Source organism: Balaenoptera physalus, assembly GCF_965194825.1.
Source record: "Balaenoptera physalus genome assembly, chromosome: 19".
NCBI classification, from domain to species: domain Eukaryota; kingdom Metazoa; phylum Chordata; class Mammalia; order Artiodactyla; family Balaenopteridae; genus Balaenoptera; species Balaenoptera physalus.
The window spans coordinates 63,844,848-63,868,972 of NC_138900.1; the positions used below are offsets into that span (position 1 = coordinate 63,844,848).

A 24,125-nucleotide genomic window follows, 5' to 3' on the forward strand; every position below is an offset into this window, starting at 1 on the left:
CACCTGTGAACGTTGTCACCAACTCAGCAGTTAAGTCCCTAAAGTGGCCTGTCTTGTTCTGTCTACTCCAGCTTATTGGGCGACCCAGTAGACTGGGGTGCTTTTGGTCTAGTGGAGATACACACATGATACACACACACACACACACACACACACACACACACACACACAAGCTGTGACCCCAATCCTCCCTGGCCAGTTTCCTCAACTATAAGGTGAGTATGTTGGGGGATCCCCAATGCCATCAGGTCCCATTCTGCATGTTCTAAAAGAGGCGGCTCTCCTCAGAAAACTAAAAACAGAGCTACCATATGATCCCACACTCCCATTCCTGGGCATACATCCAGACAAAACTATAACTCAAAAAGATACCTGCACCCTTATGTTCACAGCAGCACTACTCACAATAGCCAAGACATGGAAACAACCTAAGTGTTCATCGACAGAGGAATGGATAAAGAAGATGTGGTACATATACACAATGGAATATTACTCAGCCATAAAAAAGAATGAAATAATGCCATTTTTGCAGCAACATGGATGGACCTAGAGATTATCATACTAAGTGAAGTAAGTCAGACAGAGAAAGACAGATACTATACGATGTCACTTATATGTGGAATCTAAAATATGGCACAAAAAAGAACCTATCTACAAAACAGAAACAGACTCACAGACATATGGAACAGACCTGTGGTTGCCAGGGGGAGGGGGAGGGGGTGTCAGGGAGGGATGGACTGGGAGTTTGCGGTTAGCAGATGTAAACTATTATACATAGGATGGATAAACAATGAGGTCCTGCTGTATAGCACAGGGAACCTATATTCAATATCCTGGGAGAAACCATAATGGAAAAGAGTATAAAAAAGAACGTATATATGTGTATAGCTGAGTCACTTTGCTGTACAGCAGAAGTTAATGCTACGTTGTAAATCAACTATAGTTCGATAAAAAACTAGATTTAAAAGAGGAGGCTCTGAAATGTCGTCACACGTGGCACCGCCTCCCCCCTGCCCAGGGCGTGGGCCGATGAGGTCTCTTCGCTGCTGTCTCGCTCTGAGCACCCAAATCGCCCAAACGCGTGGCTAAGAGCCCCATGGAACGGGGCCAACAGACGGGTAAATGGGCAGTTCTCACTCGCTGTCAGGTGGACCTTGACTCTGAAACTTCGTTGTTTTGTTAGGAAAACCACAAAACTCCTAGGACGTCAAATACTTACGAATCCTAAAGGCCAAGGTGGACTTGAAACTTTGCAGTTATCGGACCCACAAATACAGCTAAGGGCAGCCTGTCACTCGTCCGGAGGGAAACCGGGGACAGTGGTTCAAGAGACAGCAAGAGGCCAGCCCCTCTAGTCAACCTCAAGCGGGAAAAGTCCCCAAAACACTGTGACACGAAGGCTGAGCAGAGCAGCTGCAACACGGACCACAGAAGCCACAAAGCTGAAAATAGGTACTATCTGTCCCTTTCCAGAAGACACATCCCTCAGTGTTCCCACACCTGTCCTACAGGAACAGACAGCCAGTTTTGGCCTGACCCCTCTCCAAACTGAACACGGACTTCTGACTGTTACTCTTGCCTTCAGTGCCTGCAGAGAGAAGGATCTGGGCGAGGTACTGGAGCCGAGTTCCTCTGACGACAGAGAATCAAACAATCTGTCAACCTCGGCCTGCTCCTCAGGAAGAAACCGCGAGGAGAAACTCTGCCCCGGGTGGCTCTTGCTATTCCCCATCTGTCCTTGTAGCTGGCGGGATTCTCTGCAGAAGGAAAGTTCACACCCAGTTAGGAGGGAAATCAAAATGTAATAATCATACAAAATAAACATCGATAATTACATGGTCAAGGTAATCAATATTGACCTACTTGCAAAATGCAGCTACAACACATCAGAGCTATGTAATGTTGTTTCAGTGTGGTAGAAATTAATGGTCGACACAAATAAAGTAGGAAAACCCAATTCTAATTCCTCTGACTGCCTGAGGCCTGCTCGTAACTGCCAACCAACAGTCTGGATTTCTTTATTCGAAAACAGTTTCTAAGCTAATGTAACTAAAATGTAGAAAAATCAGGATTTCAATCTAAATATTCATTTTTTAAAAGTCTGAGTTGAAAAAATCATCTAGCTTTTGCTTGTCTGAAAAGCTTTTGATTTCTCCCTTGAATCTGAATGAGATCCTTGCTGGGTAATCTTGGTTGTAGGTTTTTCTCTTTCGTCACTTTAAGTATATCCTGCCACTCCCTTCTGGTGTGCAGAGTTTCTGCTGAAAAATCAGCTGATAACGTTATGGGAGTTCCTTTGTATGTTATTTATTGTTTAATAAATTAATTCTATTTATTTGTTTTTGGCTGGATGATCACACATGTTTAAATAAAATCAACACCCTGCGAATATCACCTACACAGCAGACGTGCTCTTAGACAGGTTTTTCCCTTTGTGATCCTGGCTCCACCTGGCTGGCTGTATGGTCTTGGGCAAGCAACCAAAACTCTCTGTGCCCCAGTTTCCTCGTTTGTAAAATGGGAATAATCACAGCCCAACCTCAGACGGCTGTGATCATGGTTGGCCAAAGCTGTGAGATCAGGACTTCCCTGGTGGCGCATTGGTTAAGAATCCGCCTGCCAATGCAGGGGACACAGGTTCGAGCCCTGGTCCGGGAAGATCCCACATGCCGCCGAGCAACTAAGACCATGCGCCACAACTACTGAGCCTGCGCTCTAGAGCCCACGAGCCACAACTACTGAGCCCGCATGCCACAACGACTGAAGCCTGTGCACCTAGAGCCCGTGCTCCACAAACAGAGAAGCCACCACAATGAGAAGCCCGCGCACCACAACGAACAGCAGCCCCCGCTCGCCGCTACTGGAGAAAGCCCACATGCAGCGACGAAGACCCAATGCAGCCAAAAATAAATAAATAAAATTAATCTATTAAAAAATAAATAAATAAATAACATACAAAGGAATTCCCATAACGTTATCAGCTGATTTTTCGGCAGAAACTCTGCATGCCAGAAGGGAGTGGCAGGATATACTTAAAGTGATGAAAGAGAAAAACCTACAACCAAGATTACCCAGCAAGGATCTCATTCAGATTCAAGGGAGAAATCAAAAGCTTTTCAGACAAGCAAAAGCTAAGAGAATTCAGCACCACCAAACCAGCTTTACAACAAATGCTAAAGAAACGTCTGTAGGCGGGAAACACAAGAGAAGAAAAAGATCTACAAAAACAAACCCAAAACAATTAAGAAAATGGTACTAGGAACATACATATCGATAATAACCTTGAGTGTAAACGGATTAAATGCCCCAACCAAAAGATACAGACTGGCTGAATGGATACAAAAATAAGACCCAAATATATGCTGTCTACAACAGAGGCATTCAGACTTAGCGACATATACAGACTGAAGGTGAAGGGATGGAAAAGGATATTCCTTGCAAATGGAAATCAAAAGAAAGCTGGAGAAGCAATACTCGTATCCAATAAAATAGACTTTAAAATAAAGACTGTTACAAGAGATAAGGATGGACACGACATAATGATCAAAGGATCAATCCAAGAAGAAGATATAACAATTATAAACGTTTATGCACCCAACACAGGAGCACCTCAATACATAAGGCAAATGCTAACAACCATGAAAGCAGAAATCAGCAGTAACACAATAATAGTAGGGGACTTTAACATGCCACTTACACCAATGGACAGATCATCCAAACAGAAAATAAATAAGGAAACACAGGCTTTAAATGACACAACAGACCAGATAGATTTAATTGATATTTATAGAACATTCTACCCAAAAGTGGCAGAATACACTTTCTTCTCAAGTGCACATGGAACATTCTCCAGGATAGATCACATCTTGGGTCACAAATCAAGCCTCAGAAAATTTAAGAAAATTGAAATCGTATCAAGCATCTTTCCTGACCACAACGCTATGAGACTGGAAATCAATTACAGGAAAAAAACTGTAAAAAACACAAATACATGGAGACTAAACAGTGCGCTACTAAATAACCAAGAGATCACTGAAGAAATCAAAGAAGAAATAAAAAAATACATAGAAACAAATGACAATGAAAACACGATGACCCAAAACCTATGGGACACAACAAAACCAGTTCTAAGACGGAAGTCTATAGCAATTCAATCTCACCTAAAGAAACAAGAAAAATGTCAAATAAACAATCTAACCCTACACGTAAAACAACTAGAGAAAGAAGAACAAAGAAAACCCAAAGTCAGTAGAAGGAAAGAAATCATAAAAATCAGAGGAGAAATAAATGAAATAGAAACAAAGAAAACAATAGCAAAGATCAATAAAACTAAAAGCTGGTTCTTTGAGAAGGTAAACAAAATTGATAAACTCTTAGCCAGACTCATCAAGAAAAAAAGGGAGAGGATGCAAATCAATAAAATTAGAAATGAAAAAGTAGAAATCACAATTGATACTGCAGAAATACAAAAGATTATAAGAGATTACTACAAAGAACTATATGCCAATAAAATGGACAACCACTAAGAAATGGACAAATTCTTGGAAAGGTACAATTTTCCAAGACTGAACCAGGAAGAATTAGAAAATATATCCTAAAAAGTATAAATATTTTTTGATAAAAAATATACCTATCACAAGAAATGAAATTGAAACTGTAATTAAAAATCTTCCAACAAACAAAAGTCCAGGACCAGATGGCTTCAGAGGCAAATTCTATCAAACATTTAGAGAAGAGCTAACACCTAATCCTTCTCAAACTCTTCCAAAAAATTGCAGAGGGAGAAATACTCCCAAATTCATTCTATGAAGCCACCTTCACCCTGATACCAAAACTAGGAAAAGATATCACAAAAAAAGAAAATTATAGACCAATATCACTGATGAACATAGATGCAAAAATCCTGAACAAAATACTAGCAAACAGAATCCAACAACACATTAAAATGATCATACACTATGATTAAGTGGGATTTATCCCAGAGATGCAAAGGTTCTTCAATATATGCAAATCAATCAATGTGATACACCACATTAACAAATTATGGAATAAAAACCATATGATAATCTCAACATATGCAGAAAAGGTTTTTGACAAAATTCAACACACACTTATGATAAAAACTCTCCAGAAAATGGGCATAGAGGGAACCTACCTCAACATAATAAAGGCCATATATGATAGACCCACAGCAAGCATCATACTCAATGATGAAAAACTGAAAGCATTTCCTCTAAGATCAGGAACAAGACAAGGATGTCCACTCTCTCCACTACTCTTATTCAACATAGTTTTGGAAGTCCTAGCCACAGCAATCAGAGAAGAAAAAGAAATAAAAGGAATACAAATAGGAAAAGAAGAAGTAAAACTGTCACTCTTTGCCGATGACATGATACTACACATAGAAAATCCTAAAGATGCCACCAGAAAACTACTAGAAATAATCAATGAATTTGGTAAGGTTGCAAGATACAAAATTAATGCACAGAAATCTCTGGCATTCCTATACACCAACAACAAAAAATCAGAAAGAGAAATTAAGGAAACAATCCCATTTACCATCTCAACAAAAAGAATAAAATACCTCGGAATAAACCTGCCTAAAGAGGCGAAAGATTTGTACTCAGAAAACTATAAAACACTGATGAAAGAAATCAAAGATGATGTAAACAGATGGAGAAATATACCATGTTCTTGGATTGAAAGAATCAATATTGTGAAAATGAGTATACTACCCAAAGCAATCTACAGATTCAACGCAATCCTTATCAAACTACCAATGGCGTTATTCGCAGAATTAGAATGCCATTACAATTCATATGGAAACACAAAAGACCCCGAATAGGGCTTCCCTGGTGGCACAGTGGTTGAGAATCTGCCTGCTAATGCAGGGGACACGGGTTTGAGCCCTGGTCTGGGAGGATCCCACATGCCGCGGAGCAACTGGGCCCATGAGCCACAATTACTGAGCCTGCGCGTCTGAAGCCTGTGCTCCGCAACAAGAGAGGCCACGATAGTGAGAGGCCCGCGCACCGCGATGAAGAGTGGCCCCTGCTCGCCACAACAAGAGAAAGCCCTCGCACAGAAATGAAGACCCAACATAGCAATCAATCAATCAATCAATCAATCTTTAAAAAAAAAAAGACTCCGAAGAGCCAAAGCAATATTGAGAAAGAAAAATGGAGTTGGAAGGATCAGGCTCCCCAACTTCAAACTATACCATAAAACTACGGTGATCAAGACAGTATGGTACTGGCACAAAAAGAGAAATATAGATCAATGGTACAGGATAGAATGCCCAGAGATAAACCCACGCACATATGGGCACCTAATTTACGACAAAGGAGGCAAGAACATACAATGGAGAAAAGACAGCCTCTTCAATAAGTGGTGCAGGGAAAACTGGACAGCTACATGTAAAAGAATGAAATACACTCCCTACCACCATACACAAAAATAAACTCCAAATGGATTAAAGACCTAAATGTAAGGCCAGACACTATAAAACTCTTAGAGGAAAACATAGGAAAAACACTCTTTGACATAAACCACAGCAAGATCATTTTTGACCCACCTCCTAGTGAAACGGAAATAAAAACAAAAACAAATGGGACTTAATTAAACTTAAAAGCTTTTACACAGCAAAGGAAACCATAAACAAGACAAAAAGACAACCCTCAGAATGGGAGAAAATATTTACAAATGAAACAACAAAGGATTAATCTCCAAATATACAAACAGCTCATGGAGCTCAATATCAAAAAAACAAACAATCCAATTAAAAAATGGACGGAAGACCTAAATAGACATTTCACCAGAGAAGACATACAGACGGCCAAGAGGCACATGAAAAGATGCTCAACATCACTAATTATTACAGAAATGCAAATCAAAACTACAATGAGGTATCACCTCACGCCGGTCAGAATGGCTATTAACAAAAAATTTAGAAACAATAAATGCTGGAAAAGGTTTGTTGAAAAGGGAACCCTCCTGCACTGTTGGTGGGAACGTAAATTGATACAACCACTATGGAAAACAGTACGGAGGTTCCTTAAAAAACTAAAAATCGAACTACCATATGACCCAGCAATCCCACTACTGGGCATATATCCTGAGAAAACCATGATTCAAAAAGAGACATGTACCACAATGTTCATTGCAGCACTATTTTTAATAGCCAGGACATGGAAGCAACCTAAGTGTCCATCGACAGATGAATGGATAAAGAAGATGTGGCACATAGATACAATGCAATATTAGCCATAAAAAGAAACGAAATTGAGATATTTGTAGTGAGGTGGATGGACCTAAAGTGTAGTAAGAAAGAGAAAAAGAGACCTAGAGTGTAGTAAGAAAGAGAAAAACAAATACTGTATTCGAATGCATATATATGGAATCTAAAAAAAAAAAAATGGTACTGATGAACCTAGTTGCGTGGTAGGAATAAAGAGGTAGACATAGAGAATGGACTTGAGGACACAGGGTGGGAGAGGGAAGCTGGGGCAAAGTGAGAGTAGCACTGACATATATACACTACCGAATGTAAAATAGTTAGCTAGTGGGAAGCAGCCGCAAAGCACAGGGAGATCAACTCGGTGCTTTGCGATGACCTAGAGGGGTGGGATAGGGAGGATGGGAGGGAGGCTCAAGAGGGAGGCGATATGGGGACATATGTATGCATATGGCTGATCCACTTTGGTGTACAACAGAAACTAACACAGTATTGTGAAGCAATTTTACTCCAATAAAGATCTATTTATAAAAACAAAAGATAAAAAAAATAAACTCCAGGTACCAAAAAAAAAAAAAAAAAGAAAAGTGAACAATTCAGTGGCATTTGGGACATTCACAACATTGTGAGACCACCACCTTTATCTAGTTCTAAAACATTTCCATCACCCCAAAAGACACCCCACACCCGTTAGCGGTTATTCCCCATCCCCGATCCCTCAGCCCCTGGCAACCACTAATGTGCTTTCTCTGTGGATTTGCCTATTTCGAACATTTCACGTAAATGAAATCATCCAGTACATGGTCTTTGGGGTCTGGCTTTTTTCAGTCAGCATAATGTTTTAAATTTTCATCTGCATGGTAGAAATGATCAGTACTTCATTCCTTTTTATGGGTGAATAACATTTATGGTAGATGGAGATACCGTCTTTGGTTTATCCATCCATCTGGTGATGGACATTTGGGCTGCTTCTATCCTCTGGGTGTTGTGAACAGTGCTGCTGTGAACATATGTGTATACGTACTTGTTTGAGCCCCTGCTTTCAAATTTGGGGGCGGCAGGTGCTATACCTAGGAATGGAATTGCTGGGTTGTATAATCTGATGTTCACTTTTTGAGGAATTGCCAAACTATTTTCTGTTTTACAATCCCAGCAGGAAAGCATGAGGGTTCCAATTTCTCCATATCCTCTCTGACATTCCTGCTATTTTTCCATCTTTTTAATCCAGCCATTCTGGCAGGGGTGCCCATCTGCCCCCAACAGGAAGCCTCCAGCAGACGGCTCCTTGGACGGGAGCTGTAGCGCGCTTGCAAAGGCTGCTGGAAACGGGTGCTTGTGCAGCCGAGTTTGGGGCTATCACTCACGGGCCACCTGATCTAAATGCTTCCAATTCTCAAGTGTTTCAGCAGCGTAAGAGCCAAGAAGGAAAACTTCCGGCCCTGGGCTCAAGGTCCAGCCTGCGTGAGGCTTTCTTCATGTCTAAGATACAGCGAGCGGCACCAGAGGGTGCCTGGTCCCCTCCAGGGGGCACAGCCCAGGCGGCCATGCCAAGGCAGACCCGTCCTGTTCGTCAACTTTTCTAAGAGCCCCAAGAAACAACCTGATCACGTAGGACTTGATGAGGAGACGAGCCATCATCATTTGATTTTTAAATACCCGCCACTTCCGGAAGAGAGTAGGAAAGAGTGCCAAGCAAAGGCAGAAAGAAGGTACCAACATCACTGACTCTGCAGTTAACTTAATATATTCTGCCAACTGCAAAGCAGTGCTCTTAGTATTAAGTGTCTGAAAGCAAGGCCTAAGAGAAATCACAATAGAAAATAGGTCGATGCCCCCTGGCTAAAGACAAGCAGGAGTGCGCGTGTGGTCAGAGCTGCATTTCCAACCCAAGGCAGCGAGGAAGCATGGGGGGCTTGGTGAGAGTGTGAAGGGGGATGCTTTCTTGGAAGGCTCAAAGAAGGGGTTGGTGCCATTCAATGACTGGGTAGCTTAATCCTTTTCATCGAGGATGCAGGAGGAACAGAGAAGGGCTAGGGTAATAATTAAGAAGGACGCTGCATTGTTCTGTTGACCAGAAAGCAGGCTGCAGGTTATTTTGGGACCCCGCACAGTGACCTGATCTCTCTACACAGCGTGACTTTGCTTTCACTTGGTTCCACCCCAGCTTTACTTCCATTAGCGATAAATCACGATAGCTTTAGTCAAAAGTATCTTTAGATTCATACCTTTCCAACCAGGGAAATTCAAGATTCTCTCAAAATCTGTGTTAATTTATCAAGTCACCAAAAGACCTGTCACACAACTCTCCCTGTGTCCCTACCTTGTTATCCTGCTGAAATCCTGGAAATGGTAAATGAATTAAAATGAACCCTAGTGAAATCTATTTCGTTCTCAGGGTCTTCCTAGCAAAGATCACCACGCTTTTTCACTTCATCTAGAAAACCTTACGGTTTGTGACATGAGAAGGCCCGACTCACCTAAACTCTGGAAGAGATGATGGCCTTCTGAACACCTGGGGGGAAAGGTTTTTGAGATGTCAGCACAGCTTCATGTCAGAGCTGGACCCTCCAGGCCAGCTGACAGCCGTGCCCACCCAGGTGGGCTCCCAAGGCCGACCTGGCGGATGCGTGTGGTCCCCTCGTAACGTCAGACACCAGTCTCTGTGGACAGTTCCCTTCTGCCCGTTGTCTGACTCAGAGGACCCTCACGTCTACCTCTGCACCCCTCACCATCTACTCAGCCTCAGGTTCCAAGACTACCCGGCATTCTTGACTTTCCTAGAACCGACTGCTGCCTTACCTGACATGGACACAGGTCCCTCCTTACTCACTCTGCTTGCGCTGCAGCCACACCTGCATGCCTGACTCACCCACCGTAGAATCTGAATGCCATTAAAGAGACTGCCGCGCGGCCACCTGGCCAGCACCTGAGCCAGCCTGGCACACGCAGGCACGGGGACGCGCCGGTCCAACGGCCGTGTTGTTCCCCAGCCACCCCTCGGGTGGACGGCCTGTTCTCTCACCACCTCGTGAGATCCCGTGTGCTAACTCCAGGAGGTCGGCCTTGCCTGGGCCCCTCACGTTCGGGCCCCACGGGACTCACTCCCAGACCCCAGGCACTCAGGGCCCCTTGGATCAGTGCCACTCACTCCACCACCTGTGACCAGTCCCCTGCCCACCTCTGTACCCCATGGCCCACCAGGCCTGGGCCACCAGGGAGAGCTGACAGCAAGGACGGGGGTCCATCTAAATGCCGCACCTCAACCTTCCCACATCCTGGGAAAGCATCCTTCCTTCTCAAAACCAAGGAATCGCTCTACGGGGGGATACCAGCCTCTTTCAGGGGGACATCTGGGGCTAAAAGGCTGCCAACATGTAAAACGCCTCTCCTCAGACATTCTCAGATGTTCCATGACTGAGCAATCAGTGCGGCCACCGGCAGTGCCACTGAGAGGTCACGGGGCCTGCCCCCTCCAGCACACTGGCCTTCCTGACATCAGCACACGCATCTAATTCCTTCAACAGATAACTAACTCAGCGTCTCCTAGGCCAGGCCCCGTCAGAGGGAGAGGAGACAGAAGCCTCAGAAAGGCCCAGGGCCTGCAGGAGCGTCCGGCCCAGCAAATGCTGCGGGGATCGGCAGGGATGGGGCGAGAGTGGAAAATGTCCCAAAGGACATGTTCCGGCTGGGTTTTCCGGCACCCACAGGTGGTTCGCCCAGGAAGCAGGGACGGTGCACACAAAGGTGCAGGGTGAAACCGACATCGTCCAGGCGAGGTCTGGTGTGCGGAGGGGGCCAGAGGGGGCTACAGAGCAAGGTGGCCTCGTCTGCCTCCACCCAGCCCCTCACTTCCAGCCCATCCCAGCCCCCTCCTCTGTCCCACCGGAAACAGGCTCCTGCACTGTTGTCTGGAAACAGCAGCCTGGCCTCCTCAGGGTCCAAATGCCTGCGAGAAAGGACCAGAGCTGGGCGAGGCGCCCACAGGGAGGAGCGGAGGGCAGAAACGCACAGGAGAGGTGCGGCCCATGGGCATGCGGTAGGCTCAGGGCGGCACCTGGAAGAGATGCCAGGGAAGGCCCAGAAGCAGGGCAGCTGGCAACACTGGTTTTTCTTCTGGGAGGAGGGAGAACTGCTACACCCTCAAGCAGTAGCCACAGGCCTGGAGTCAACAAGAGGTGGAAGGAAGGGCAGCCCCTCACACCATGCCCCGGGCCCCTGGCCCACCATTCTCGGTGTCTGCAGGGCACTGGTAAGAGGACACATCTTTAGACAGCTCCAAGGACACCCCGCTCCTGTTAAAGAGCTCCCACAAGGCAGGAGGACGTGATGGCAGCGGTACAGCGTCCCCAGGTTCATCCAGCCTGGACTCCATCGTTTAATCAGGCCTGAAATCTCTTTAATCAACTTTGGGGAGGAACTGAAGGCCTTTGATGCGTCCTTACTTCTCCCCAGATGCATATTCTTGAACTTTCTTTCAGTCCCTGGCAATGGTTTCCTCACGGGACTGTCCTGGGTGCACCTCGATATGTGCCACAGGCTTTTTTTTCCGGGCAAGCTGTGCATAAAACAACCCAACGCTGGCCTGAGTCTCCTGCAGGTTTACGTATATCACGTTCTCTTTCAAGAGGACGCGCCTCAGTGATCCTTTAAGATTGCTAACCCCAGTAGTTCTCAACTGGGGGCGGTTTTGTCTGCCGGGGGACAGCTGGCAATGATGTCTGGTTGTCACAACCAGGGAGAGCGGTGCTGCTGGCATCTAGTGGATTCCAACCAGGGGTGCTGCTAATACCCTACAACACACAGGACAGCCCCCCTGAACAAAGAGGTCCCTGGCCCCAAACGTCAGTAGGACTGAGAATGAGAAACTGGCTTCCAAAGATGCAGGGCCGTGGGGCAGAGCGGGAGGGTGTGCACTGAAGTGCGCTGGTACCCAGATGGCGTAAGCAAAAGATGCACAGATTCGAGTTCAAGTTCTGACACTGGTTGGTGCTACGACTGAGGGCAAGTTATGAAGCCTTTTCCAACCCTAGTAAAACAGGGAAAGTGCCACCAGCCCTGTAATGAGGGGGAAAGGATTAAATGAGGCCACATAGGGCATTTATCAATAATTCGGCTTTCTAGAGGCCAGAGAAGGAGACACATGAGCCCAAGGCAACAGAAGGTTTCTTGCCTTGGAACAAGACAAACAGCCCAGCTTGGAAGGAACAAATTCCCCAGTGCTAGGGAGGGAGCCAGGAGCTGTTTTTCTGCCGAATGGGCCGCAGTTCCTGCTGGCATCCTAGCATGGCTCAGGGACCTCTTTTCAGAGCCTCTCTGAGCCTCTCTGACGGCTCCTGTCCTCGAGGGACACCCTGGACTCTCCACCTCCAAGGGGCCACTGTCCTGGGAGAAGCAATCTGGCCCTCAGTACGCCCCTTCTGGGAAGACTCCCACCGCCTCATCTGCTTCAAGCTTTGTTTACATCCCAGAACCGGCAGCCCTTCTGCGAAGGGTCAGCTTGAGCCTGGGCCAGCCGCCAGCTGTGCTGGCCAGAAGGGGACCTGTCTCGCTCCTGCCCTATGCTGGCTTCCCTCCCTCCAGGTAGCCCCACTGGCTCATCTGCAGGGTGTTAGCCTAGGAGCACTTTCTTCTCTCCCCTCTGCCCTGAATTTAGCCATCAGCTCCACTCTCCGGGGACAAAGTGAGTAGACAGTGGTCAGAATAGAGACCGCCCCAGCCCGGCACACACTCCAGTACAGCGCCCACGCCTCGCCTCCTCCCGCCGATGCTCCCAGTTCTTCCTGCTTCTCTACATCTCTCTCTCTTCTCTCTTCTCTCTTCTCTCTTCTCTCTTCTCTCTCTCTCTCGCTTTCCCTTCCGACAGCTGGCCTCCACCCTGAGAAGCCTCGGGTAAGAATCTGCCGGAACCCTCTGATCTCAACCACACGGGAAGCAGAATGTGAGGAGTGATTCTGTGCTCCAACTGACCACGCGGGGAGACTCTTCCTCCCTCGCAGCTGTCCCCCCACCACTCCCCACCCCGCCGCAGGGCAGAGAGGCACGGGCTGCCAGGGAGGGGCAGGGCCCCGGTCCACTCTGGCACCAGCCGCTCCCAGGACCAGGGTCATCGCCTCCATCAGGCTGCTCCCCCAGGCCTCCTGACCAACGACCTTCCCCCTCCCACACCCCCACCCTTCCGCTCACCGAGGCCCTCGCCCTCCGCCCCAGAGCCGACCCCCGACCTGCCTTTCCGCTTGCAGTCCACAAGTTTTCCTCTAGAGCAGCCCACCCCGTTGCCAGGCGACGGCGCTGACGGACGGCTACTTGCCCCAATCGCAGAAGCGGAAGCCTAGGGGGCGGAGCCTTATAACGCATTCAGCCAATGGATATGCACCTCATGGGGAGCGGGCCGGCGCAGGCGGGTGAGGGCGGGGCCGTGGGCAGAGCCGGCTGCAGGAAGGAAGGAGGCGGGATTCCTGGGGCGCCGCTGGGGGAGGAGCTGGAAAAGACGCTGGAGGCGGACCTGGGAAAGAGGGTGGCTGAGGATTCACGGGAGGAGCCAGGGAGGAGCACCTGGGGAGGGAGGGGTTGTCTGGCCTCGGGTAAACTAGCTGGGCCTTGGGAGCACGGGGTGTGGCCGGGATGAGGACGGAGCTGGGACAGAGGAGAGCGGGCCTAAGGGAGACCCAGCGAGAGACGAGAGAGGCAGGTAACCCAGCCGCGGGACCCTCCACTACTGAGGCCTCCATGGATTAAGACCCAGGCCACCTTCCTCTGGCACCCCTCTCCCTCCCCCTCCCCCAACTAATCTGGGCGCAGCCTCGCATCCCAGGGCCCGGGCTCCTGCCTACCCCCGACCCCCGCTTCTGCCCCTCCGCAGCCCAGCCCCTCTCTCTTCCTGGGAGCCCTCACTTCTGTCTACGTTCTCTGACTCCCAGTCCTTTCCAGTGGCGTTTGAACGTTCTTAAGTCTGTCTAGTCTTGATAAATACTCACCTTGACCCTCAGGCCTTCTCCAGCTTCTCCCACCCCATCGCCAATCCCTCGGCCCCAGCTTCACTCCACAATGTCTCAGGACTGTTGTCCGGATTTATTCACCTTTCATTCGTTCCCCAAACCACTGAAACCTGGCCCCAGGGCCTCTGTCACTAAATCCATGGGGCACTTTCAGTCCTTGCATGCAGGGGTTCGCAGTCAGCATTCCTGCCTTATTAAAACTCTCCTTCCTGGGCATCTAGGTCACTCAGCCCTGGCTTTTCTCCCCTCCCTCCCTGGTAGTTTTCACTCTACACATCCTCCCTGAGATTAATTCCTTCCTCCTGACTGTCTTCCCGGTGACTTCACTTCCCACCTGTCTGCTCTGCTGACCCCCAAACCTGCACGTCCAGCTGGTGGTCTAGACTGCACTCTGACCTCTAATGCCCATCAGGCTGCATCTCAAACTCAGCCCAGCCAAACCCAAACTCTTCCCTCCAAAACTGCATCTCCTATTTACTTCCTTCCTGAGAGCCGGGCCACCACCTTCCAGGCCCAAGTCAGAGAACTGGAACCATCCTGGATGCTTCCTCCTCCTTTTCTCTCCATGTTCCATTACTTACTAAATCTGTTTTACCTCCAAGATCTGGCCTGCATCCACCCACTTCCCTCCATGTCCCCAGGGCCCCCTGTCTGGGCCAGACCCCAATAGCCTCTTTCCCTCCTCCAACGCATCTCCCAGCCAGAGCCAATGGAACAGTTAGCACAGAAATCCTTAACCTGCCCCCAAGACTGAGAAATGGCATCACAGGATCAAGCAGAGTAACAGACACAGATAAAACCAGCTGCTCGGTTTTGCTGTCCTCAAGTTCACGAGGAACAACAGTTCTCAAGGACACTCAGCTGCAGCTGTAAAGTGTCCTAACAACCCCCTTTTTTGTGTAGTGACTGTTTTACTCAAAAAGAATTCTGAACTGTAAAATCACAGATGAGCAGAAACTTCACTGTTTGAAATTCTATCACTCAGAATGAAACTTCCTGCTCCCGCCTGAGAATTTAAGTCAACTTTGACGGAGAAGCAGCCTGGATTTCCAACCCAGGTGCAGATCCAGATAAGTGGTTTCTGGACATGATGGTCCACTTGCCCTCCTAACTTTGTGGTTCCCAAGGGAACGGGAACCGAGTCCACACTGCAGCCCAGACCGTTTGCTGGCCGCTTCCCACACAGCCCTGTTTTGCCCTGAGCCTGTTGAAACGCTGCTTCTTTTAAGTTTCACCCAAAAACCCCACCTTTCCACAAAGTCCTATGAAAACTCTCTTTGCCTTTGTCAGTTTGAGCTGCCCAGGGTTCCCAGTGCACTGGGTGAAGAGGCCTGATTTGTCAGACCGCAGGGTTGATCTTGGTAGTCTTGGGCCTGTGGGGCTAGGACAGCTGTAAGGTCCAAAGGGCAAGGGCAGTGCTGGTCACAGGTCCCCAGATAGTAATGAGCACCTACTACATACATGCCAGGCGTGGTGATACAGCAGTGAGCATTACAGTCTCTGCCCTCAGTCCTCTAGTCCTTTATCATTCGGTTCCACCTGCTGAATGAGTGGGGAGGAGCATGATTAAATTGAGGGGAGGGGATGGTTGGGGGGTTTCTGGCTGTGGAGGAGAGACTGGGGAAGGTAAGAGGGAGAAAAACCAGGACGGTGAGAAGCTATGGTGGGAAAATAGATGGGATATTAAAAAATACACAGAGACTTCAAGGCTTAAAAGGAATTCAGAGCTGGAGAACAGTATGGAGGTTCCTTAAAAAACTAAAAATAGAGTTGCCATGTGATCCAGCAATCCCACTCCTGGGCATATATCCATAGAAGACTATAATTCGAGAAGATACATGCATGCCTACGTTCATAACGGCGCTATTTACAATAGCCAAGACATGGAAGCAACCTAAGTGTCCATCAACAGAGGAATGGATAAAGAAGATGTAGTGTATATATATATACATATACATACATATACAATGGAATTTACTAAGCCACAAAAAAGAATGAAATAATGCCATTTGCAGCAACATGGATGGACCTAGAGATTATCATACTAAGTGAAGTAAGCCAGACAGAGAAAGACAAATATCATATGACATTGCTTATATGTGGAATCTAAAAAAAAAAAAAAAAAAAAAAAAAGTACAAATGAACTTATTTACAAAACAGAAATAGACACACAGACATAGAAAACAAACTTATGGTTACCAAAGGGGAAGGGAGGGGAGGGATAAATTAGGAGTTTGGGATTAACAGATATATACCACTATATATAAAATAGAAAACCAACAAGGACCTACTATATAGCACAGGGAACTATACTCAATATTTTGTAATAATCTATAAGGGAAAAGAATCTGAAAAAGAATATATATATATATATATATATATATATAACTGAATCACTTTGTTGTATACCTGAAACTAACATGACATTTTAATCAACTGTACTTCAATTAAAAAAAAAAAAAAAGAACTCAGAGGCCATCTGAACATTTTCCTTTTTCATGTCAAGGGACTACTGCCTTCCAGACTCTTTCTCTTCACCCTCATCCCCGCCCTTCCTGCCAATCGGGTGCTTCCTGGCCAGAGTCCCTTCTTGCCTGCTGCCTGGGGCCTGCCTGGACGCTTCCGGCCCACAGGTCACAGGCCCTTGTGGAGAGATGGGTCTGAGCACCGAGGCTGTCCCGTGGCAGCAAAGAGCTCCGCAGCCCAGGTTCCCTCACCCTCCTGGACACGAGGGAGTAACCCCAGCTCTTCGTCTCCGCTCGCTCAGGTTTCTGCCGCCTGCAGCCAAGGGGGTGGAAGGATTAGATCCCCTGTACTTAGGCGCGCAAACCTCTTGAGTATACTTTCAGGAATGTCCAAGGTGGTGGCATTCTGTGCAAAAAGGCAATTTCCCAGAGGCCGAAGCACGCCCAGGGCAGGGGGCCAGGGGGCTATGGTGGTCCCAGGTGCAGGCAGTGGGGGGCATCGGGGGCCCCCCGGCTGTAGAGATACCGACAATAAAACCAACTAAAAGTCGGTCTGCTTTTTATCCCCATGCGCCAGCAATTCTAAGCAACATCAAGTGATATCATTCTCCTCCGTGAAAAAGCCTTTTATTGGGCTAAGCACGAAACCAGGGGTTGGCAGACTTTTTTCTGTCAAGGGCCCGACAGTAAATATTTTTGATTTTTCAAGCCATACCATCTCTGTCACAGCTACTCACAGCTCTTGTGGCACCAAAACAGCCACAGGCAATAGAAAACCAGTTGGACATGGCTGTTTATGTCACACATTTATGGACACAGAAATGTGAACTTCACATAACTTTCACACATCATAAAATATTATTCTTCTGATTTTGTTTCCAACTGTTTAAAACTGCAAAAGTCATTCTTAGCTCACTGGCTGTATAAAAGCAGACAGTGGGGCTTCCCTGGTGGCGCAGTGGTTGAGAATCTGCCTGCCAATGCAGGGGACACGGGTTCGAGCCCTGGTCTGGGAAGATCCCACATGCCGCAGAGCAACTAAGCCTGTGTGCCACAACTGCTGAGCCTGCGCGTCTGGAGCCTGTGCTCTGCAACGGGAGAGGCCGCGACAGTGAGAGGCCCGGGCACCGCGATGAGGAGTGGCCCCCGCTTGCCACAACTAGAGAAAGCCCTCGCACAGAAACGAAGACCTAACACAGCCAAAATAATTAATTAATTAATTAATTAATTAAAAAAAAAAAAAAAAGGCAGACAGTGGCCGGACTGCAGTTACTGTTATGGTTTTTTGTTTGTTTGTTTGTTTGTTTTTTACTAGCATGATGAATACTTAGAATTAAAAAAAAAAAAAACTTTACCCGAAGAAGGTGTTTGCTACTTCAAATGTGCCAGCAGGGGAGCAACTCATCAAGCCTGAAGAGCCACAATAACATCGTATCACAAAAGGAAAACGACAAGTCTCCAGAAACCAAACATAAAGTCAAGGAATACTATGATCTAACTGATAGAGAATTCAACACAGCTGTCATAAAGAAACTCAAAGAGCTACAAGAGAACTCACAAAGGCAGTTCAATGAGCTCAGGACTAAACTTAAGGAACAGAAGAAATACTTTAGTAAAGATACTGAACTCTAAAAAAGAACAAAATAAATTCTGGAGCTGAAGAACTCAAGGAGATGAAAAATGCATTAAAAAGCATTGGAAATAGAGCAGACCATATGGAAGAGAGAATTAGCTCGAAGAAGCTTATGTTTTAATAATATTTATATTTTTTATTTATATATTTTCATGTATATTTATAATATTTATATAAGCTTCAAACTGTACATTTTTATGACATTTCTTTAAAAACTGAGTTTACCAATCCTGTTTAAAATTGCGTCAAAAAAAATAATAAAATACCTAGGAATAAACCTAACCAATGAGATGAAAGACCTACATGCTGAGAACTATAAAACACTGATAAAGGAGACAGAAGATGATTCAAAGAAGTGGAAAGATAACCCATGCTCTTGGATCGGAAGAACTAATATTGTTAAAATGGTGTACTACCCAAAGCAATCTATAGATATAATGCAATCCCTATCAAATTACCCATGACATTTTTCACAGAACTAGAACAAATAATCCTAAAATTGACATGGAACCACAGAAGACCCAGAACTGCCAAAGCCATCCTGAAGAAAAAGAACGAAGCCAGAGGCATAACCCTCCCAGACTTCAGACAATACTACAGTAATCAAAACAGTGTGGTGGGGCTTCCCTGGTGGCGCAGTGGTTGAGAATCTGCCTGCCAATGCAGGGCACACGGGTTCAAGCCCTGGTCTGGGAAGATCCCGCATGCCGCGGAGCAACTAGGCCCGTGAGCCACAGCTACTGAGCCTGCGCGTCTGGAGCCTGTGCTCCGCAACAAGAGAGGCCGCGATAGTGAGAGGCCCGCGTACCGCGATGAAGAGTGGCCCCCGCTTGCCACAACTGGAGAAAGCCCTCGCACAGAAACGAAGACCCAACACAGCCAAAAATAAATTAATTAATTAATTAATTTTAAAAAAACAGTAAAAAAAAAAAAATAAAGGGCTAACTGGCAAAAAATTTTAAAAAAAAATTAAAAAAAAAAACTAAAAATAGAGTTGCCATATGATCCAGCACTCCCACTCCTGGGCATATACCCAGACAAAACTATAATTCAAAAAGATACATGCACCTCTATGTTCATAGCAGCACTATTTACAATAGCCAAGACACGGAAGGAACCTAAGTGCCCATCAACAGATGAATGGATAAAGAAGATGTGGGACATATATACAATGGAATATTACTCAGCCATAAAAAAGAATGAAAGAATGCCATTTGCAGCAACATGGATGGATCTAGAGATTATCATATCAAGTGAAGTAAGTCAGACAAAGACAAATATTATATGATATCACTTATATGTGGAATCTTTAAAAAATGATACAAATGAACTTATTTACAAAACAGACTCACAGACAAGGAAAACAAATTTATGGTTACCAAAGGGGAAAAGAGGGTCATGGGATTAGCAGATACACACCACCATGTATAAAATAAACAAGGACCTACTGTATAGCACAGGGAACTATATTCAATATGTTGTAATAACCTATAATGGAAAAGAATCTGAAAAAACACATATACACGTATATATATAAAAGCCAATCACTTTACAACTGAAACTAACACAATATTGTAAATCAACTATACTTCAATAAAAAATAGACTTTTTAAAAACACTGGCTTTATTTGGAGAATACCCAGTTATAGATCTGGCCCCAACACACATGGATACAGCTACAGGCATTCAACTCAAAAGCAAGTTGGAAATACCCGGAATTTTCTGAGGTCACTCGGGGTGCAGTTTGGGTCTCCAGCCCCTCCTGTGGGACATATTCCTGCGTTGAAAGAGCAGATTTGAAATAAACACCATAAACACAGAGATGCGCATGACCAAGAAACAGGCCTTGGGCTACTTCAGTGCTGACATGCTACACGACCACTTGGACTTTTTGTGGTTAAAAATTCTCAACTACAGAACAATCCAAAAGCCTTTAGAATAAATCCCAAAGGAACCGAGGCATAAATGGTTTTTCAGTTCCTGGACTGTAGTGTGTAATGCAATTTGTGTGAATCTCTGTCGAACACAGCCTTAGGCTTAAGGCTTTCCCTACTCATACAGCTGTTGCTTCATGAAAGCAATCTAGAAAGCAAAGCTGATAAAACTTGTTCATATATATGTGATGGATTAAATAAATGTGGGAGAGAAGGCCAATCTCCCTTTCCAAAGAACCCCAGGAATTTATGCAGATGATCCCAAGGGGAGGACGCGGAGCGTGCATGACTTCCTCTCCCTAGGCCTGCGCTGCACGCGGTGACTTCCCTCCAGAGAGACCAGGATGGAAATGGAGATGGGAGTGAACCACACAGAGCAGTAAGCTGACCAGGCTGCTGCATGCAGAGGATCACGGCTGACATCAACAGTCATAAATGACGTGGATACAGTGGGCCCTTCTGACCAGAGGGTCCCTCTGTGACCTTGGTTTGGGGAGCCCTCAGCTCATCACGGACCCAGCGAAGGCAGCTTGTTCACTCTATCAAGCTGGCCTGCAGGCCGGGGACCCGCAACCCCCTGGTCCCCTGTGTATTTCCGCTTTCTCTGGAAAGTTCCGCCCAGTCCCCATCTCTCCCAGCCTCACCGGGCTGTTCTTCCACGGTTCCTCCCGCTGCCTGGCATGCCTTCTGTCTTCCCTCCCGTGAGCTCACATCTCCACTGCAGGGAGGGTCAACCCCTCGCAGGAGGAAGGTGTAAAAGGGTCAAGGTCATGGAGATGAGGGGAGATCTGGGGAGAGACTTGTTGGCGGGCCGAGTCTGTTTCCCCAGGAGGAGAGGGGGGAGCCTGCCTCCGACCTCAGGGCCTGGGGGTTTGGGGCTACAGTGCCCCTCCGAGAGCTCCAGCCCATGGCCACGTCACACATGCCACAGCTGAGGTGTGAGGGCAGCAGAGCGGGGTCTGCTCCTGGCGGTGCCCACCCTGCCACCCAGCAGCCCGTCAGAGGAGCAGGATCTGGGACAGGATTCAGGACACACCCTGGGCGCAGCCGCCTGGAATCACAGTGAGTCTCCCCAGGGCCCCACGGCGACAGGCTGCAGGGCACCAGCCAGCCCAGGGCAGGCAGTGCCCAGTCAGGGGAGCTGCAGCGGCCAAGGAGGCCTCCCCAGGATGCGCAGAGGTGACCATGAGATCAAAGTCAGCTCAAAACATGCGCCAGGCCCAGATGACCTGAAGCCAGCGTGCTTCCCGTGGGACGCCAAACAGCAGCCCCCAAAGACGTCCAGGTCCTAATTCCCAGAACCTGCGGGGATACGTGACCTGACATGGCAAAGGGAACTTTGCAGATATGATTAAATTAAGGATCTTCAGATGGGAGATGATCCTGGATTATCCAGGTGGGCCCAGTGTCATCACAGGTCCTTATAAGAGAGAGCAGGAGGGGACTTCCCTGGTGGCGCAGTGGTTAAGAATCTGCCTTTCAATGCAGGGGACATGGGTTCAATCTCTGGTCTGGGAAGATCCCACATGCCGCGGAGCAACTAAGCCCATGTGCCACAACTACTGAGCCTGCACTCTAGAGCCCGTGGGCCACAACTACTGAGCCCATGTGCCACAACTACTGAAGCCTGTGCGCCTAGAGCCCGTGCTCCGCAACAAGAGAAGCCACCGCAATGAGAAGCCCATGCACAGCGACGAAGAGTAGCCCCCGCTTTCCACAACTAGAGAAAGCCCGCGTGCAGCAACAAAGACCCAACGCAGCCAAAAATAAATAAATAAAATTTATTTTTTAAAAAAAAGAGAGTGGGGGCTTCCCTGGTGGCGCAGAGGTTGAGAATCCGCCTGCCAATGCAGGGGACATGGGTTCGAGCCCTGGTCTGGGAAGATCCCACATGCCGCGATAGTGAAGAGGCCCGCGCACCGCGATGAAGAGTGGCCCCCGCTCGCCGCAACTAGAGAAAGCCCTCGCACAGAAACGAAGACCAACACAGCTAAAAATAAATAAATAAATAAATTTATAAAAAAAAAAGAGAGCGGGAGTGTCAGAGTCAGACAAAGAGATGTGATGATGCGGGGGAGGGGAGAAGAAGGAAGGAGGGAGGGAGGGATTGGAAGATGCTATGCCTACTGGTTTGAAGATGAAGAATTTCTAAAATCTGGAAAAAGCAATGGAAGGAATTCTTGATTTCTGACTTCCTGAACTGTAGGAGAATAAATGAATGTCTTGAGCCACTAAATTTGTGGTAATTTGCTCCAGCAGCAATGGCAAATGAATAAACTGTCATCCGTCAAGTAAAAACTTTCTGCCTACCTACCACCTCTCCTCCCTCCGCCACGAGCCTGGAGGGGACAGAAATAGGATGGACAGACGTAGCAAATAAAGATACAAGACGCCCCGTTAATTTTGAATTTCAGATAAACAATGAATAGTTTTTTAGTATGGATAGTACCAAATATTGCATGGGACATACTTATACTGACAAGAAATGATCTGTTTTTCATCTGAAATACAAATTTAACTGGATATTGTGGCTGTATCTGGCAACCCTAGCCAGAAACAGCAGCTATAGGGGGAAAAAAAGAGCAAAGAAGAGGAAAACTGTCCTCTCCCTGATTCCCACGGCAAGTGCTCCAGGGGAGAAGAGAGATTTAATATTAAATCAAGCCCCAAACTTTATTAGCTGGGACTGGACAGTTTTAATTCATGAATTGGGACCACTTTCAATCTAAAGTGACCCCGGGACCTAATTTCCTAAGAATGGAGAGAAAAAAATCACAGGGAAGGTCTGGACTTCTCATCCAAGGATGAGAAGGTGGCTCTCTCCCTCCATCACACTGAGAAGGTTGGAGGGAAATAAAGCTGCTGCACCTGCCGGCCTGGCTTGGACCAGTGACAATGGGATAGATCAGCTCCGTCTCCCGCCCAAGGTAAAGGTGCAAATAGATGCTGGCTGCGATGAGGAGTGCTGTGTTTGCTTTGCACGTTCCCCACTGGGTGTGGAGCCAGTGCAGGGCCGGAAGCAGGCCTATCCCATTCCCCAAGCCCAGCCTGTGCCCCTGCGTTTCTGAGGAGACCCGACACAGCTAATATAGCCGTGTGCCCACAAGGTGGCGCTCATGACCACTGCAAAACAATTTGCTCCGGTCATTGTGGTCACAAAAAAATATTTTAGAATAGTTTTAGATTTACAAGCTCGTTAAGAATAGGATACAAAGAGCTCCTGTGTGTCCCAGACCGAGCTTCCCCTGTGATTAACGTCTTACATTAGTGTAGAACATTTGTCAGCATTGATGAACCAATACTGATCCCACATTACATTTAGTCATCCTATCTCTTTAGGCATTTCTGGGCTATGACAGTTTCTCAGACTTTCCTGGTTATTGATGACCTGGATAGGTGTTTTGTAAGGTGCCTCTCTAATGGGATTTGTCTGAGGTTTTTCTCATGATTAGACTGGGGTTGGGATTTGGGGGATGAGGACCCCAGAGGTCCAGTGCCCTCTCATCACGGCGTATCAAGGGCACACGCGGGCCCCAAGACTCCTCACTGCTGGTGCTGGCCTTGATCACCTGGCTGAGGTCAGTCCCATCCAGCTTCTCCTCTCTACACTTGCTCCCCTTTTCCATAATGAGCTCCTTGGATCATGTGTTTTTAAGTTTCCTTTTTTTTTTTTGTATGCACAGCTTGCAGGATCTCAGTTCCCCTGACCAGGGATTTCTACAGCAGTGAAAGCCTGGAATCCTAACCACTAGGCCACCAGGGAACTCCCAGAGGTTTCCTTTTTTAAATCATTTCCTGTCACCCTGGTTCAGTTAGGACAGTGGGGGTGGGTGTGAGAAGAGGGGGGCAGGGGGTGCCCCTCAC

General features: G+C 47.1%; 1 protein-coding gene across 2 annotated transcripts in view; it reads right to left on the bottom strand.

Annotated features, from left to right (window-relative positions):
• The window catches only part of MEAK7 (MTOR associated protein, eak-7 homolog), a 33,477-nt gene extending 19,993 nt beyond the window's left edge, over nt 1-13,484 (bottom strand). Inside the window, exons 1-2 of one of the 2 annotated variants that reach the window (XM_082438438.1) lie at nt 13,418-13,484; nt 1,580-1,757 (exon numbers count right to left, since the gene is read on the bottom strand). In XM_082438438.1, coding sequence (XP_082294564.1) covers nt 1,580-1,732 — 153 coding nt within the window. In that variant the 5' untranslated portion in view covers nt 1,733-1,757; nt 13,418-13,484. Of the gene's footprint in view, nt 1-1,573; nt 1,758-13,417 lie in introns of both variants that reach the window. The other variant, XM_082438437.1, reaches the window with a different exon arrangement.
• Between the last annotated feature and the right edge of the window lie 10,641 nt (nt 13,485-24,125).